This window comes from Hypanus sabinus, chromosome 15 (assembly GCF_030144855.1).
Source record: "Hypanus sabinus isolate sHypSab1 chromosome 15, sHypSab1.hap1, whole genome shotgun sequence".
NCBI classification, from domain to species: domain Eukaryota; kingdom Metazoa; phylum Chordata; class Chondrichthyes; order Myliobatiformes; family Dasyatidae; genus Hypanus; species Hypanus sabinus.
Genome location: NC_082720.1, coordinates 92,456,787 through 92,471,348, shown reverse-complemented (window position 1 = coordinate 92,471,348; position 14,562 = coordinate 92,456,787). Strand labels below are relative to the sequence as shown.

The following is a 14,562-nucleotide window of genomic DNA, read 5'->3' as shown; positions in this document are numbered from 1 at the left end:
CCAATCCACCTGGGCAAGCTCCTCTCTCATGCCTCTGTAATCCCCTTTATTCCACTGTGATATTGATACATGCGACTCCCTTACAAAACGCAGTAAGAAGTCAATCATATTATGATTACTGCCTCCTAAGGGTTCATTTACATTAGGCTTCCTAACAGGATCTGGGTTATTACACAACACCCTATCTAAGATAGTTGTTCCCCAAGTAGGCTCTAGCATAAGCTGCTCTAAAAAGCTGGGCATTCACCAATTTCTCTCTGTTCTGATCCAGCACCAACCTGATTTTCCCAATGCCCTTGCATATTGAAGTCCCCCATTACAGTTGTGTCATTACCCTTATTACATGCCTTTTTCCAGCTCCCTTTGCAATCTCAACCCCACATCTTGGCTACTATCTGGAGGCCTATAAATTATTCCCATGTTTTTTTTTATCTTGCAGTTTAACTCCAGCTACAAAGAGTCAACATTCTTTGACCCTATGTTACCTCTTTCTAAAGATGTAATTCCATCTCTAACCAACAGACCTTCACCACCGTCTATGCCTTCCTGCTTGTCCTTTCAATACCAAGTACAATCCTTGACGTTAAGCTCCCAACTATGGCATTCTTTCTGCCATGACTCAGTGATGCCCACAATCTCCAACTGCACAAGTTAATTCACCTTATTCCATATGCACACCAATTTAAATACAGCATCTTCATGGATATTTACAGCACAATACAGGCACTTCCGCCCACAATGTTTTGCTGACCATGTAACCTACTCTAGAAAATGCCTAGAATTTCCTTAGTGCATAGCCCTCTATTTTTCTAAGCTCTATGTACCTATCTAAGAGGGTCTTAAAAGACCCTATTGTATCTCCTTCCACCACTGCCAGCAGCGCATTCCATGCACTCATACATTTCATTCCTGTATCCTTCGCCCTTTTGAATATTGCTCTGTGGTAGAATTTAACTCTTTGCTCTGTCTGCATTTGTACCCAATCATTGGCTTGTCCTTCCTTACATTCATGTTACATCCACTTATAAACCTGCTGGCACATCTTCAGCTCTATCATGGTTCTCACCACCCCAACCCCCCCAGCCCTATTAGTTTAAACCACACACAACAGTTCTAGTAAACCTGCCGTTTCGATAAGGTTCTACATCATAGGCTGCTATAGAAAGTTGAATCACATGGGTATAGGGAGAGCTGTCTAACTGGGTACAGAATTGATTTAAGGGCAAGAAACAGAGAAATGATGGAAGGTTGTTTTCCAGACTAGACCCACATGACTACCAGCATTCGCCATGGCTTGCTGCTGTCACCATTGCTATCTGTCATCTATAACAATGATTTGGATGGATTGCAAGCTTGCAGCTGACACTAAAATAGGTGATAACATTGATAGTGATCATCAGCACTTACAGAGGAATTGTGATCAGTAAGGTAAAGAGCACCAAAGAATGACAAACAGAACTTAATTTGATGTGAACCGTGGAAATTTGTTAAACAACTGAGGGCAGAATTTCCACAGTGAAAAGTCAGGACCTAGGGAATGCTGTAGAACAAAGATGCCTAGGGGTATCAGTACATGCAAATGGAGCCACAGGTAGACTGGGTGCCCTTCATCAGTGAGGACAGTAGCATTAGAAAGTTTATGAGCCTTCTATTTCTGCATGAATATGACATAAAATATGATCAGATTGTCACACAAGTCCTAAAACTAGATAAAAGAAACCAATTAAATAAATAACACAAAAATATTATACTTGTTCATGTATTTATTGAGAGAAATTGATCCAATACTACATGTACTTGTTGGATAAACTATGTGACTCTCTGGGGTCTTCTACAAAAGTATTTGGAGTCAGGTATTCCAATCAATGAGATGAGAATGGAAGTGTGGGTTGGAGAGGTGCCCTGGACAATAAAAAAAGAGACATATCTCTGTCAGGTTATTGACAGAGCCTACTCTTCTCAAGAAAGATCAGTTTAGGTACAACATGCCTCAATCAAAACAACTCTCAAAGGACCTGTAATAGAAGAATTGTAGAGATGCATGAAGCTGGAAAAGGCTACAAAAGCATTGTGTTCATCAGTCTACAGCAAAAAAAAAGTCTACAAATTGAGAAAATTTAGTACTGTTGCTACTCTGCCTAGAAGCAAGCAAGCTGCAAAGATCACACCAAGAGCCCAATGTACAATGCTGAAGGAGGTGAAAAAGTACCTACAGGTAACAGCAAAAGACCTGCAGAAATCTCTAGAATTTGCTAAGGTCTCTGTTCATGTGTCTACCATAAGAAAAACACTGAACAAGAATGGTGATAAAAAATATTGCTGCACATCTCAAGTTTGCAAAAGACCACCTGGATATTCTACAATGCTTCTGGGACAATGTTCTGGACAGATGAGACAAAAGTTGAACTTACTGGCAGAAATGCATATTGTTATGTTTGGGGGAAAAGGACACTGTACACCAACACCAAAACCTCATTCCAATTGTGAAGCATGGTGCGAGAAGCATCATGATTTGCGGCTGCTTTGCTGCCCCAGGCCCTAGATAGTTCGTAATTGTTGTGGGAACAATGAATTCAAAATTGTACCAAGATACCTTACAGGAATTTTCAGGGTAGCAGTGCATCACCTGAAGCTTAATAGAACTTGGATATTACAACAATTATCTGAAAGGAAAGAGAAATCAACAGAATGATTTAAAAAGAACATTTGCGTTTTGGAAAGGCCTAGTCAAAGTACTGACCTTAATCGCTTTGAAATGTTGTGGAAAGATCTGAAGCAAGCAATTCATGCAAGTAAGCCCACCATCATCCCTGAGTTGAAGCAGTTTTATAAGGAACAATGGCCTAAAATTCCTCCAAGCTGATGCGCAGGACTGATCAACAGTTACCAGAAATGTTTGGCTGAAGTTGTTAATACTCAAGGAGATCACACCAGTTACTGAAAACAAAGGTTCACATACTTTTTCCAACAAATACATGTAATTTTGAATCACACTGATGAAGGTAATGCCGTAGACGTAGTATATATGGATTTTAGCAAGGCATTTGATAAGGTACCCCATGAAAGGCTTATTGACAAAGTAAGGAGGCATGGGATTCAAGGGAACATTGGTCTGTGGATCCAGAACTGGCTCGCCCACATAAGGCAGAGCGGTTGTAGACGGGTCATATTCTGCATCGAGGCTGGTGACCAGTGGGGTGCCTCAGGGATCTGTTCTGGGACCCCCTACTCTTTGTGATTTTTAAAAATGACCTGGATGAGGAAGCAGAGGGGTGGGTTAGTAAATTTGCTAATGACACAAAGGTTAGGGGTGTTGTGGATAGTGTGGAGGGCTGTCAAAGGCTACAGCGGGACATTGATAGGATGCAAAACTGAGCTAAGAAGTGGCAGATGGAGTTCAACCCAGATAAGTGTGAGATGGTTCATTATGGTAGGTCAAATATGATGACAGAATAAAGCACTACTGGCAAGACTCTTGGCAATGTAGAGGATCAGAGAAATCTTGAGGTCCGAGTCCATAGGACACTCAAAGCTGCTACACAGGTTGACTCTGTGGCTAAGAAGGCATACGGTGCATTGACCTTCATCAATTGTGGGATTGAGTTTAAGAGCTGAGAGGTAATGTAGCTATATAGGATCCTGGTCAGACCCCACTTGGGAGTACTGTGCTCAATTCTGGTTCCTTCGCTACAGGAAGGACGTGGAAACCATAGAAAGGGTGCAGAGGGGACTTACAAGGATGTTGCCTGGATTGGGAAACATGTCTTATGAGAATAGGTTGAGGGAACACGGCCTTTTCTCCTTGGAGCAACAGAAGATGAGGGATAACCTGATAGAGGTGTACAAGATAATGAGAGACATTGATCTTGTGGATAGTCAAAAGCCTTTCCCCAGGGATGAAATGGCTAGCTCGAGAGGGCATAGTTTTAAGGAGCTTGGAAGCAGGTACAGAGGAGATGTCAGGGTAAGATTTTTAAGCAGAGAGTGGTGCATGTGTGGAATGGGCTGCCGGCAGCAGCAGTGGAGACAGAAATAACAGGGTTTTTTAAGAGACTCCTGGATGGATACATGGAGCTTAGAAAAATAGAGGGCTATGGGTAAGCCTAGTAATTTCTACGGGAAGGACATGCTTGACACAGCTTTGTGGGCCGAAAGGCCTGTATTGTGCTGTAGGTTTTCTATGTTTCCTTTGTCTCAATAAATAAATAAACAAATATAATGTTTTTTGTGTTCCTTATTTAATTGGGTTCTCTTTATTTAGTTTTAGGACAATTGATCACATTTTAGGTCATATTTGCGCAGAAATAGAGAAAACGCTACAGTGTTCACAAACTTTCTAGCACACTGTAGATGTTGGGATATTGTGTTGCAGTTGTACAAGATGTTGGTAAAGCTGCATTTGAACACTGTGTTCAATTTTGGTCACCCTGCTATAGGGAAAATGTCATTATGCTGGAAAGAGTGCAGAGGAGATTTAGGAAAATGTTGCCAGGACTCGAGGTACAGAGTTATGGAGGGACTGAATGGGCTAAAGCTTTTCTCAACAGAGCACAGGCAAATGAAGACTGATCTCATACGTGTATAATATCACAGCAAAGATAGGGCAAGCAGTCTTTTCCCCAATGTTAGGTAATCAAGAACAAGAGGACATAGGTTTAAGGTCAGGTGGGGTGGGGGGGGGGGGGGGGGTTGATGTTAGATTTAATAGGAACCAAGGAACAAGTTTTTCACACAGGTCAGTGTTTGCGACGAGATGCCAAAGGAAGTGGATGAAATAGGTATTTAAAAAACATTTAAAGCACTCTTGGACAGGTACAGGAAAGATTTGAAAGATACAAGCAAAATGTGGCAAATGGACTACTTAGATAAGTACCTTGATCAGTATGTAACTAAATTGTCCTGAGATTAGGCTAGGATTAAATTGGGGGATCACTAGGTGGCGTGTCTCAAAGGCTGTTCCACGTTGAATTTCAATAAATAAGTAACAAATGGAAATGTGTCCGAGGTTGAATGGGCAAGAAGAAACGACGACAGGATCCAACAGGTCAGCAGGCCCTGGGTGGCTGCAACCACAGCGCAAGAAGAAACAGAGAATCAAAAAAATTGAAGCAAGAGGCAGAGAGGGAAAGGTATCTCGGAGAAAAGTTGTTTTTTTTAAACTGATCGGGGAAAAGAGGCTAAACTGCGCAAGCGCGTGATGTAGCATGCCAAAGTTTTAAAAAAAAAAGACTGCTATATACAGCAGCCATCGTCGGAGTGGATTGAGGCAGAGTGGGACGGCTTTGGCTCAATCAGGCTTCGGCGAGGTTTGAACGGGGCACGACTGCACAAGTGCGTGAAAGTCGGCCTGAGATCTGCAGGAGAATTTAAAAAGCCAGCAGAAGCTGAAGACCAGCTTCACTCCAAGTGAGGTAAGACCGGCTAAGCTCCTTTAATTAATCTAATTAGCTTAGTAGTAAGTAATGGAAGCAGCAGTTAGGGCAGTTGAGTGCTCCGTTTGCAGTATGTGGGAGGTCAGGGCGAGCACAGCTGTCCCTGATGACTACACCTGCAAAAGGTGCATCCAGCTGCAGCTCCTGACAAACCGTGTTAAGGAACTGGAGCTGGATGAACTTTGGATCATTTGGGAGGCAGAAGCAGAAATAGACAGGGGTTTCAGGGAGATAGTCACCCCTAGGAGTCAGAAGACAGGTAGTTGGGTGACTGTCAAGAGAGGGAAGGGGAATAGACAGGAAGAGCAGAGCACCCCTGTGGCCATTCCCTCCAATAATAAGTATACCGTTTTGGATACTGTTGGTGGGGACGACCTACCAGGGACAAGTTGCAGTGGTTGCGTCTCTGGCACCAAGACTGGACCTTCAGCTCAGAAGGGAAGGAGGGAAAAGAGGAGAGCAGTAGTGATAGGGGATTCAATAGTTAGGAGGACAGATAAGAGGTTCTGAGGAAGAGATTGAGAATCCCGGATGGTCTGTTGCCTCCCTGGTGCCAGTATCCATAGTATACTCAAGAGGGAGGGTGAGTAGCCGGATGTCATGGTCCATGTAGAGACCAATGACGTGGGTAGGAAGAGTGAGGAGGTCCTGAAAGGTGAGTTTAGGGAGTTAGGCGCCAAGTTAAAGGACGGGACCTCCAGGATAGCAATCTCAAGATTGCTACCAGTGCAATGTGCAGGTGGGTTTAGAAATAGTAAGATAGCACAGATCAGCACATGGCTGAAGACATGGTGCAGGAGGGAGGGCTTCAGATTTATAGATAATTGGGCAGTTTTCCAGGGAAGGTGGGACCTGTTCCGGTGTAACGGTTTACATCTAAACTAGACGGGGACAAATATTCTTGCAGGTAGGTTTGCTAGAGAGGCTCTAGTGGATTTAAACTAGATATGGAGGGGGGAGGGGAACCAGAGTGTAGGAACAGATGTATGGGAGAAGGAAGGAAAAAAAGATAGTAAAGTTGTTTGCACCGTTAGAGATAAACAGAGAGGAAGAGGTGGAGAATTTCTTAAATGCATTTATTTTAATGCTAGGATCATTGTAAGAAAGGTGGATGAGCTTAGAGCATGGACTGATACCTGGAAATACGATGTTGTAGCTATTAGTGAACCATGGTTGCAGGAAGGGTGTGATTGGCAACTAAATATCCCTGGATTTCTTTGCTTCAGCTGTGATAGAATTGAAGGAACAAGAGGGGGAGGTGTTGCATTGCTTGTCAGAGAAAATATTACAGCAGTGATCTGGCAGGATATTAGAAGGCTCATCTAGGGATGCTATTTGGGTGGAATTAAGGAATGGGAAAGCTGTAGTAACACTTATATGGGTGTATTATAGACCACCCAATGGGGAGCGAGAATCGGAGGGCAAATTTGCAAGGAGATAGCAGATATTTGTAGTAAGCACAGGGTTATGATTGTGGGAGATTTTAAATTTCCACACATAGACTGGGAAGCCCATTCTGTAAAAGGGCTGGATGGTTTGAGGTTTGTAAAATGTGTGCAGGATAGTTTTTTGCAGCAATACATAGAGGTACCAACTAGAGAAAGGGCAGTGTTGGATCTCCTGTTAGGGAATGAGATAGGTCAGGTGACGGAGGTATGTGTTGGGGAGCACTTCGGGTCCAGTGATCACAATGCCATTAGTTTCAATATAATTATGGAGAAGGATAGGACTGGACCCTGGGTTGAGATTTTTGATTGGAGAAGGGCTAACTTTGGAGAGGCGAAAGGATTTAGGAGGAGTGGATTGGGACAATTTGTGTTATGGGAAAGATGTAATAGAGAAATGGAGGTCATTTAAAGGAGAAATTTTGAGGGTACAGAATCTTCTATGTTCCTGTTGGGTTGAAAGGTTAAAAATTTGAGAGAGCCATGGTTTTCAAAGGATATTGGAAACTTGGATCAGAAAAAGAGAGAGACCTACAATAAACATAGGCAGCATGGAGTAAATGAGGTGCTCGAGGAATATAAAGAATGTAAAAAGAATCTTAAGAAAGAAATTAGAAAAGCTAAAAGAAGATACGAGGTTGCTTTGGCAAGTAAGGTGAAAATAAATCCAAAGGGTTTCTACAGTTATATTAATAGCAAAAGGATAGTGAGGGATAAAATTGGCCTCTTAGAGAATCAGAGTGGACAACTATGTGTACAGCCAAAGGAGGTGGGGGAGATTTTGAACAATTTCTTTTCTTCGTTATTCACTAAGGAGAAGGATATTGAATTGTGTAAGGTAAGGGAAACAAGTAGGGAAGTTATGGAAACTATGACGATTAAAGAGGAGGAAGTGCTGGTGCTTTTAAGGAATATAAAAGTAGATAAATCTCTAGGTCCTGACAGGATATTCCCTAGGACCTTGAGGGAAGTTAGTGTAGGAGCTCTGACAGAAATATTTCAAATGTCATTAGAAACGGGGATGGTGCCGGAGGATTGGCGTATTGCTCATGTTGTTCCATTGTTTAAAAAGGGTTCTAAGAGTACACCTAACAATTATAAGCCTGTCAGTGGTGGGTAAATTAATGGAAATTATTCTTAGAGATGGTATACATGAATATTTGGATAGACAGGGTCTGATTAGGAAGTCAATATGGATTTGTGAGTGGAAGGTCATGCTTGACAAACCTTACTGAAGTTTTTGAAGAGGTTACTAGGAAAGTTGCCGAGGGTAAAGCAGTGGATGTTGTCTATATGGACTTCAGTAAGGCCTTTGTAAAGCCTTTCAGCACAGAAGGTTAGTTAGGAAGGTTCAATCGTTAGGTGCTAATATTGAAGTAGTAAAATGGATTCAACAGTGGCTGGATAGGAGATGCCAGAGAGTAGTGGTGGATAACTGTACGTCAGGTTGGAGGCCAGTGACTAGTGGTATCCCTCAGGGATCTGTACTGGGTCCAATGTTGTTTGTCACATACATTAATGATCTGGATAATGGGGTGGTAAATTGGATTAGTAAGTATGCAGATGACATGAAGATAGGCCGCACTGTGGATAATGAAGTAGGTTTTCAAAGCTTGCAGAGATTTAGGCCAGTTAGAAGAGTAGGCTGAAAGATAGCAGATGGAGTTTAATGCTGTTAAGTGTGAGGTGCTACATTTTGGTAGGAATAATCAAACTAGGATAATTAAAATACATACATGGTAAATGGTAGGGCATTGAAGAATGCAGTAGGACAAAGTAATCTAGGAATAATGGTGCATAGTTCCCTGAAGGTGGAATCTCATGTGGATAGGGTGGTGAAGGAAGCTTTTGGTATGCTGGCCTTTATAAATCAGACAATGACTTTAGGAGTTGGGATGTAATGTTAAAATTGTACAAGGCATTGGTAAGGCCAAATTTGGAGTATTGTGTACAGTTCTGGTCACCGAATTATAGGAAAGGTGTCAACAAAATAGAGAGTACAGAGGAGATTTATTAGAATGTTACCTGGGTTTCAGCACCTAAGTTACAGAGAAAGGTTGAACAAGTTAGGTCTTTATTCTTTGGAGCATAGAAGGTTGAGGGGGGACTTGATAGAGGGATTTAAAATTATGAGGGAGATAGATAGAGTTGACATTGATGGGCTTTTTCCATTGAGAGTAGGGGAGATTTGAACAAGAGGACATGAGTAGAGATTTGGGGGCAAAAGTTTAGAGGTAACACGAGGGGGAATTTCATTACTCACGAGAGTGATAGCTGTGTGGAACAAGCTTCCAGTAGAAGTGGTACAGGCAGGTTCGATATTGTCATTTAAAGTCAAGTTGGATAGGTATATGGACAGGAAAGGAATAGAATGGAGGATTATGGGCTTAGTGCAGGTCGGTGGGATTAGGTGAGAGTAAGTGTTTGGCACGGACTAGAAGGGCCAAGATGGCCTGTTTCCATGCTATAATTGTTATATTGTTATATAGAGATGGACAATAAGGGAGAGACCAAGACAAACCTTTGGTTTTGTGGGAGCTGGCCGATGCCGTTTCTTCACTTCAATCCACGTGTCAGAGTCTAGGTCTGGAAGGCTTGTGGAAAGTCCCTTAGGCAAAGTCTTCAGATTACTGGGTTCTTCAGTCTTTGAATTCACAGCACTGCCCGCCTGAGGAGAACCTGGAGCTGACTCTTCAATACCGAGAGTGAGAGAGAAATCTGTTACTCAATACAGGACTGTTAGCAAAAACCTAACCAACCAGTTCAACTAATTGAATCCTATCACAGTAACTGGTACTATCAAAAACAACTGCCTATCCAGCAAACTAATGTTAAAAAACCATTAACCTTACCTGTCTGCTTTTTGTAGGTCTGCCCAGGAATGAATTCGGGACAATTGAGTAGTCGTGTGAAGTCTGTCTCCGGCAGAGGCCATTTCTCTGGATTTTCCTTCTTTCGTATTTTTTTATCCACCACTTCTACCTCGGTGCTGTCCTTCAGAGCCTGAACACAACACAATCTTGTAAAAATCTTGCATCAGGCCAAAAGCATATGAAAATATAGAAATGCACTGTCTACTGAATATTTATAGGTAAAGTTGCTAAGGACTGGGCTAACAGGCAGACCTGGGACAAAGCCAGACAGCCCACCCAGTTCAGATGGCTCAGGGACCCCACTCTTTCCAAAATGGTGCCACAACCAAGAACCTGATTTCCCCTCTACCATGTGTAGAGAGAGCCAGGTAGGGTTGGGAAGAGAAGCTTATTTCAGTTGTGAAGAGCGTCAAACTGAAAAAGCACTGCACTACATGTAGAGACAAAACTGAAACAGTAAACTCTGAAAAGTGATGAAAAATACTGGCAATAAAATCAAAAACCCAGATTAATCAATGTCAGGAAGCGTAGTTGATAATTATGGGTGGGATATATGTGGAAATGAAGGAGAGGGGTTGGTTACTTTAATTAACTGTTCTAACAGGGCAAAGAGGGTGAAGGCATGGATGATCCCTATATTGAGAAACCCAAGTTATATGTTTTACAAAGAGGATCAATAGATCTACTCAATTTGAAATTGCATAGTCAAACACTTGAAGTGTCAGTGGTAAGATTTCATGGCATGTGGCTGGATAACAAGCTGACATGGAAGCACCATATCAGTAAGATAATTGACAAATGTGAAGGTGCATTAAATATCCTTAGGTGCCTATGTGGATATTCTTGGGGTGCTACATGAAAATCTCTGTTAACTTTATATATTTGTTTAACTAGATCTGTCCTTGATCATTGCTGTGTCACTTATGAATCAGCGTCATCTTCAAATTTAAAAAGTTTGGATGTGATACAAGCTCAGACTTTAAGTCTGTGTTGTGGTATTGTAAGGTCACCTCCTGTTTTAGCTCTACTGGTTGAAATGGGACAATTATCTTATAGTAACAGGAGATGAAGTTGTTGTTAAGATACTGGGTTAACTTGAGGGGGCAGAGGAACGATCACCCTGTTAAAAGTGTGTTGAAAGACTGTAAGGAACATCACAAGAAGAGTGCTTTTAGTTTTGGGTGGCTGGGTTCTCATCAAGCTATAAGGGTTTGCTGGATTATGGAATTTGTCTCACTGTAGCTTCATCGGTAACCCCACTATGTTTTTTTCCCAATGGCTGGCTTTAGTTGATTTTAGTCTGCATGATTTAATGAAATCCAAGGATCCTGATATGCTGGAGAGTCTGTTGGTTATCAGTATGTCAAGGAGAACTATTATGGTATGTTAACCATTTTTACCGATGGATCAAAAGATAATTTAACGAGAAATGTTGATGTGGCTGTTTCTGTGCCTGAATTACAGGTAACAATAAAAAAAAATGACTTATTAGTTATCAGTGCATACTGCAGAACTGGATGCCCTCATTTTGGACTTACAGGGGAAAGCTGTCCTTGCAAAGTTATAATTTGCTCAGATTCCTTTTCAACTTTGACGAGTCTAAAACTCAGGTTGTTCTAGCAGCAGGTCTGATTTACTGCTGAAAGTTCCTCAAACTTTATTTCATATTCAAAGCATTGGTCTGGATGTCCTCTTCTTATGGGTTCCTGCACATAGAGGTGTTGAGGGCAATGTACAGGTTGATTGTTTGGCTAAAAAGCTGTTCAAAGTTCATCCGTGGAAATTTTCCACTTAGCAAATCAGAAGCTAAGGGGATGGTGGGATAAAAATTAGCGGATTATGGCAAGGCTTGTGGGCATAAGGGGAGACACCGTTACAGAATACATAAAACTGTTGGGATTGATGAGTGAAGGGGGTAAAACAGAAGGGAAGGAATTATATTGTCTCAACTTAGAATTGGGCATAATATGCATAATTATTCCTTGTATCTTGTTGGTAAACATCACTCTGGGGTGTGTAGGTTTTGTCATCATTTGAACAGTTGAACACATTCTTTTACAATGTGAATGTAACACCCTAGGAAAGGTTTCACTGCTAATGTAGTGGTTTTTCTGTAGCAGCAGTGTTTGGGCTATGGCTAGAGATAACGGGTGCTTTGGAACATGCACCATCCAATGAAGAGTGTTTTTTGTGTGCCTGAGAATGAGGTGATCTGGGTGTTTTGTTCAGCAAGAGATGAAGAGAGAAGAAGCCAGAAAGGAGAGGTCGTAGACAGCAGGACGGAATAAACTTGGAGTGGTGCCAGCAGTCAACGAAGCCCAGGGAAATTGATGGAGGATTTGTTTTCCAGCAAGAAAATAACCTCAAGCATAAAGCCAAATCTACACAGGAATGCCTTATTAACAACAAACTTAATGCCCTGGCGTGGCCAAGTCAGAGTCCAGACCTCAATTCAACTGGGAAATTATGGCTGGACGTGAAAAGGGCTGTTCATTCATGATCCCCATGCAATCTGACAGAGCTTGAGCAGTTTTGTAAAGACGAATGGGGAAAAATTGCAGTGTCCAGATGTGACAAAGCTATTAGAGACCTATCCATACAGATTGAAGGCTCTAATTACTACCAAAGGTGCATCTACTTAATACTGACTTGGAAGGGGTGAGTAATTATGCAATCAATTTTTTTTTGTTTAATCACAAAGAGAAAATCCATAGATGCTGGAAATCCAAGCAATAAACACAAAATGCTGGAGAAACTCAGCAGGCCAGGCAACATCTCAGCCCAAAACATCAACTGTACTTTTGTCCATAGATGCTGCCTAGTCTACTGATTTTATGTTTAATAATTGTTCTAAGTTTAGATTAGTTTGTAAGAATATGTTTTCTCTTTAACACGACTCTTCTGTTGATTGGTATCAAAAAAGCCAAATTAAATTCACTATGATTCAATATTGCACAACAATAAAACTTCGGGGGGGGGGGGAGGAACACACTTCTTATAAGCACTCTATGTCATTGGTGCCAATATGCCCCAAGGCTTCCATCTGCTCAAGTTCCCCCTTAAGAATGGCATGGACCCAGTCCAAGACATCCCTGATCCTGGCAACCGAGAGGCAACAGACCATCTGGGTGTCTCTATCACACCCACAAAATCTTGTCTCTATTCCTCTGACTATGAAATCTCCAATCAACACTGCAGTCCTCTTTACCTCTATTCTCTTCTCAGCCATGGCAGGAGACAGTGCCAGAGACCCGAGACAGTTGATCTTCCCCGGATCAACTGGCCATAGGGGTACTCTGCATTTACTGCCCATTTCACCTGCCTTCTCCTGACAGTCTCCTGCAACCTAAGGGTGGATGTCCCCAAAACCTGATGGGATCGAGCCTAATTACTGAGAGAGGCAAGAAAAGCGATTGCTTGGTGAACTTAATGGAGAGAATTCTTAGGGGCAGGATCAACAAACATTTGGAAAGGCTTCATTTTGGAGTCTGTCCCGTCATTCAATCATGGCCATTCCTTTCTTCCCCACCTCAGCCCCACTCCACTTGCTTCTCCTGTAATCTTTGATGTTGTGGCCAATCAAGAACTTACCAAGTTCTGCCTTAAATACACCCAACGATCTGGCCTCCACAGCTGCCAAGTTCCACAATTCACCACCCTTCATCTGAAGAAATTTCTCCGCATCTCTGTTTTAAATGGATGCCCCTCTATCCTGAGGTTATGCCCTCTTGTCCTAGAGTCCCCAACCACGGGCAACATTCTTTCCACTTCTACTCAGTCTAGTCCTTTCAACATTCAAAAGGATTCAATGAGATCCCCTCTCATCTTTCTAAGTTTCAGCGAGTACAGACGCAGAGCCATCAAATCTTTCCTCGTATGATAACCCTTTCATTCCTGGGATCATCTTTGTGAACCTCCTCTGAACCCTCTTCAATGCCAGCACATCTTTTCTTAGATGAGGAGACTAAAACTGTCCACAATACTCAAGGTGAGGCCTCATCAGTGCCTTATAAAGCCTTAGCATTACAGCCTTGTCAAAGGCCTTCTGAAAGTCCAAATATACAACATGCACTGCATCCCCTTTATCTATCCTACTTGTAATCTCCTCAAAGAATTACAACAGGTTCGTCTGGCAGGATTTTCGCTTAAGGAAACCATGTTGACTTTGTACTCTCTTGTATTGTGTCACCAAGTACTCCATCACCTCATCCTTTAACAACTGACTCTAACATCTTCCAACCACTGAAGTCAGTTTAACCGGTCTATAGTTTCATTTCTGCCACCTTCCTCCTTTCTTAAACAGTGGAGCGACATTTGCAATTTTCCAGTCTTCTGGCACCATGCCAGAGTCCAATAATTTTTAAACTATCATTTCTAATGCCACCACAATCTCTAACACTACCTCTTTCAGAACCCTAGGGTGCAGTTCATCTGGTCGGGGTGACTTATGTACCTTTAGGTCTTTTACCTTTTTGAGCACCTTTTCTTGTAATAGTAACTGCACCTACTTCTCTTCCTTCACACAACATCAGACATACTGCTAATGCCTTCCATAATGAAGACTGACGCAAAATACTCATTTAGTTCATCAGCCATCTCCTTGTCCCCCATTATTTCTCCTGCCTCATTTTCTAGCGGTCCTATATCCATTCTCATTTCTCTTTTATTTTTAACATACCTGGAAAAAATCAGCCATGATTGAATGGTGGAAAGACTCAATGGGCCAGATGGCCTCATTCTGTTCCTACGTTTTATGGTATATCTGCCCAGAGCCTAAGGCTTTCCTCCTCACTGTCAATATCAAACTCCCTG

At 42.1% G+C, this 14,562-nt stretch overlaps 2 protein-coding genes across 4 annotated transcripts in view; both read right to left on the bottom strand.

Moving 5' to 3' along the window:
* The window catches only part of larp1 (La ribonucleoprotein 1, translational regulator), a 236,116-nt gene that overhangs the window by 70,345 nt on the left and 151,209 nt on the right, over window positions 1–14,562 (bottom strand). For all 3 annotated transcript variants that reach the window (XM_059990743.1, XM_059990745.1, XM_059990744.1), the window contains exons 10-11: window positions 9,730–9,880; window positions 9,399–9,568 (exon numbers count right to left, since the gene is read on the bottom strand). In XM_059990743.1, the coding sequence (XP_059846726.1) occupies window positions 9,399–9,568; window positions 9,730–9,880 (321 nt within the window). The remainder of the gene's footprint in view (window positions 1–9,398; window positions 9,569–9,729; window positions 9,881–14,562) is intronic.
* Window positions 1–14,562, bottom strand: part of LOC132405715 (uncharacterized) — a 321,522-nt gene that overhangs the window by 279,386 nt on the left and 27,574 nt on the right. The gene's annotated exons all lie outside the window — the stretch shown is intronic.